The sequence below is a fragment of the Stegastes partitus genome, unplaced genomic scaffold, assembly GCF_000690725.1.
Source record: "Stegastes partitus isolate 25-593 unplaced genomic scaffold, Stegastes_partitus-1.0.2 Scaffold238, whole genome shotgun sequence".
Lineage (NCBI taxonomy): Eukaryota > Metazoa > Chordata > Actinopteri > Pomacentridae > Stegastes > Stegastes partitus.
In genome coordinates this window covers 389701-393574 of record NW_007577969.1, presented here as the reverse complement: position 1 = coordinate 393574, position 3874 = coordinate 389701, and the positions used below count along the sequence as shown (strand labels likewise).

The following is a 3874-nucleotide window of genomic DNA, read 5'->3' as shown; positions in this document are numbered from 1 at the left end:
CTTAGAGACAGACAACCAAGCACACTCACATTCACACCTACAGACAATTTAGAATCACCAATTAACCTCAACATGTTTTGGGACCTTGTGGAGGAAGCTGGAGAACCCGGAGAGAACCCACACTGCACGGGGAGAACATGCAAACTCCATGCAGAAAGATCCTGGGTGTCCTCACTGGGAGGCAAACTGGGAACCTTCTTACTGCGAGGCAACGGTGCTAACCACTGTTCCACCTTGCAGCCCCAATTCATTTCAATTCAATTTTATGTGTATAGCGGAGTTTGCAACATATGCCATCTCACAGCACTTAACAAGTGAGCAAATGTATGTGTTGGTGGAGATGACGATGACATTTGAAGACAGATAAAAGAAGAGAGGCAACGCTGTTGATATGAAGTATTTAACCTGAGTAAGTCATTACTTGCTGTTAAGAAAGGAGGTCTTAGTAGTTTGAATAAAATCAAAATACTAGTTTTTGTTAAATGGTTGTTAAATGAATGTCTCTAAAGGAGACAAGACTCTTACTAGAATGTATTTTATATATTATAAATAGACTGAATTAATATCTCATTGAGAGTTTTCAAGACTCATTAGTATTTTGTGAAATGAGGAATTTAATATGATTTTAATGTGACACCGAGCAGCTCAGTCTACGCGCATTTCTCAATAAAAGTCATCTTAAATGTAATCTCAAAGGTGTAAAATATGTAAATGATAGATCTGAGAGCTCACAGTAACCAGAGATAAAACACAACATATGATACAAAATTCAACAATAAAAATACATGTGGTCTTACTCAACACTTTTTAAACACAAGCCTGAAAAGATGGGTTGTAAGGTTTTAGCTAAGGCTGTCTATTTCATGTGATGCTCTGACCTTCCTACAGCTCTATTATGAGGAACATTAGGAGAACAGAAATGGAGGATCTTAGGGATCTACAAGAGACTCACCTAACCAACAGATCAGATAAATAATCAGTATTACCAGATGTAAAAACTAAAAGCAAACTCCTAAAATGAACNTCATTCACAGGGACGTTTATACTATTCAAAACTATTTCTGACACGAGTTTTGAGTCCCAATCTGATACCATCCATCCATCCATCCATCCATCCATTATCCATTATCCATACACCGCTTAATCCTCACTGGAGTCATGGGGGGGCTGGAGTCTATCCCAGCTGACTTAGGGTGAAGACAAGTACACTTAGAGACAGACAACCAAGCACACTCACATTCACACCTATGGACCATTTAGAATCACCAATTAACCTCAACATGTTTTTGGACTGTGTGGGATGACGCCGGAGAACCCAGAGAGAACCCACACTGCACGGGGAGAACATGCAAGCTCCACGTAGAAAGATCCCGGGTGTCCTCACTGGGACACGAACCGGCGACCTTCTTGCTGCGAGGCAAGAGTGCTAACCACTGAGCCACCTTGCAGCCCCCAATCCGATACAGTTTTCCTTAATAATACACATTTCAAGTATCATAGCTCAGCTGTAGTACCTGGTTGCACCACCAGATGGAGGCTCTTACTGTTTAATACTGTAGCGACCAGAGGGGGAAGGCAGGTCCCTGTTGGAGCAGAGAGCATAGTCCAGCTGGTAAAGGGAGACCATGACAAAGGCTTCTGTGATGCTTAGTGATGTCCAGCCAGGACACCAATGTGACATCAAGGCGGGGTTAACTAGAATAGCATTCCTGAATCACTATAGCAAATAAAACGTGTTATATTACCAAATTATTCCTTGAAGTTCCAAACAGTTTCTGGATGATTTTTGCACTTGTCACATATTTCAAATGTTCACTGCAGTCTAAAGTCCTGCACCTCTATGGAAGCAGCACAACCATGACTATTGGTAGAGAGAATTACAAATGATTTTGTGCAGTATGACGCGGTTATAATGGAATCATAAACAAAAATAAAAAATGCAAGTTGAATTTCTTCATCCATCATGCAGCTGGACATGGTGGAGCATTTGGCAGCCATAGAACCAGATCCTGTCATTTGGAGTTGGTTTGAGACCAACATTAAGACAGAAAAAAATGTGATTAGACTTGCACTTGCCAGGTTGACTCCAAGGTGTTTGTGATGTGTGTATGTGCTGGATGGGTAAGTTATCAACATGTTCTGAAACCAACAAAAACATCTATAACTGCAGGTTTAAATTAGTCTGACAAGCCGATCAGAAAGAAATTTGGTTTCACAATGTTCAGACAGTAAGCCTTCTTAGTTTTGGTCTGAGACAAGTTTGTTTAGCTTTTTTTTAAAGTTGTATTACATATTTAAAATGTTCCTCCTTTTATGAGTGGTTTAATCAGATGTACTACAAACCCACAACAGGGAAATTCTTCATAAAAACCCCGACCTCTGCAGGCTGCAAAATCTATTTCGCTACTTCACTATTTTAGTCTTTCTAATCATTTTAATCAGCCCTCAGTACGTAAGTGTTTGATGACTGACCCAGAGTCATAACAGCTGACAGTAGTCAACATGTTCTTGTGTTTTGTTTTTGTCAACAGCGATGAAGAGCAGCCTGAGGAGGCCATCGGGGCAAAGCTCCTCCTCATCCTCCTCGTTGCCCGTCAGGAGGACAGAGGAGAGGTCGGCAGCTGCCAGCAAGAGCCAAGAAAAATCACCAAACCAGGAACACTTCGACAACGGCTCTCCGGTATGAAGTAGTGCTGCTCTCTTTTACTTTATTTAACAAATTATACACACGCTGCAGTTTTTTTTTAAAATGATGCAGCAGCTTTACTGACAGATACCAAAAAGGAAAATGCATCACTGGTTTTGAAGCATAAATTTAAGATACATTTTAAAATCTGTCAGAAGTTTATTTTTTTTTAGAATACACAACATATTTAGCATTGTCTTATAATGGGAGAAATAAAAACAAATGCCATGCATGTTGTCAGTGCCCCCTGTACAATGCCACAAAAAGGGAAAACTTAAAAAAAAAGAAAAATAAGCGATTACAGCTTTTTTCCAAAGTGTGAAAATGGGAGCTCCACATAGTATAGATGAGCTGTTTGATTCAGCCCATTTACATTTTAACAACCTACAAACTATTCTGCATGTAAACTCTAGGAAGATGTTTCAGCGCCCTTAATTATTTTCGTCACACTAATTGCTCCAGTAAATGGTGTAAATTTGAAAATCTGACTATTTTTTTTTCTTATTAGACACTTTGTGGCTCTGGTAAATACTGTCATTTTTATGTTTTATTTTTATTTTTTAAAATAGAAAACATGCCTTTCTAACTTGCTTGGCAGGTGGAATTCACAGGGTTAACCTTCTTATGCTGTTCACAGTTGCAAACATGATTTGGATGTTCTAGTCTCCATCACAGTGATCAGTCACTACACCCAGGTTTAATAATTCATGGTGTTTTTTTCACATCTTTATCTGATAGAAACGAGATTCTCCACAAAAACAACCTGAGTGCAATGAAGCCAATGAGCCAGAATCAGCCCAGGAGGTCATAACACACCCTGATGGCAAGGTGAGGAAGTGCCACAGACATGAGATTCTACAATATTGACAAGTCCGTTAATTACTGATGTAACTGGTTGGATCATTCAGAGGAACGCATGAATCCTCTATTTTCTGTCATTCATGTAGCTGGTTTCTAATTGTGTCAGGATAACAGTAGATACTGCACTGCCAAGTTGGATTATTCTGGAGAGTCTGGCCATATTTTAAGATGAGAATGCTTCCTGTGATACTGTGTTGTTACTCGTTGTTTGTTTCTGATGGAGCTGTGGTTCTGATCCTTTCAGATAGAGAAGGTTCTGGTCAGTGGCGATCGCCTTATTGTCTTCCCCAACGGGACGAGGAAGGAGGTTTCCGCTGACGGACTGAC

At 39.9% G+C, this 3874-nt stretch overlaps 1 protein-coding gene across 1 annotated transcript in view; it reads left to right on the top strand.

Annotated features, from left to right (window-relative positions):
- Nucleotides 1–3874, top strand: part of cpap (centrosome assembly and centriole elongation protein) — an 18873-nt gene that overhangs the window by 11470 nt on the left and 3529 nt on the right. Inside the window, exons 13-15 of the mRNA XM_008281604.1 lie at nucleotides 2532–2680; nucleotides 3425–3514; nucleotides 3792–3871. Coding sequence (XP_008279826.1) covers nucleotides 2532–2680; nucleotides 3425–3514; nucleotides 3792–3871 — 319 coding nt within the window. The remainder of the gene's footprint in view (nucleotides 1–2531; nucleotides 2681–3424; nucleotides 3515–3791; nucleotides 3872–3874) is intronic.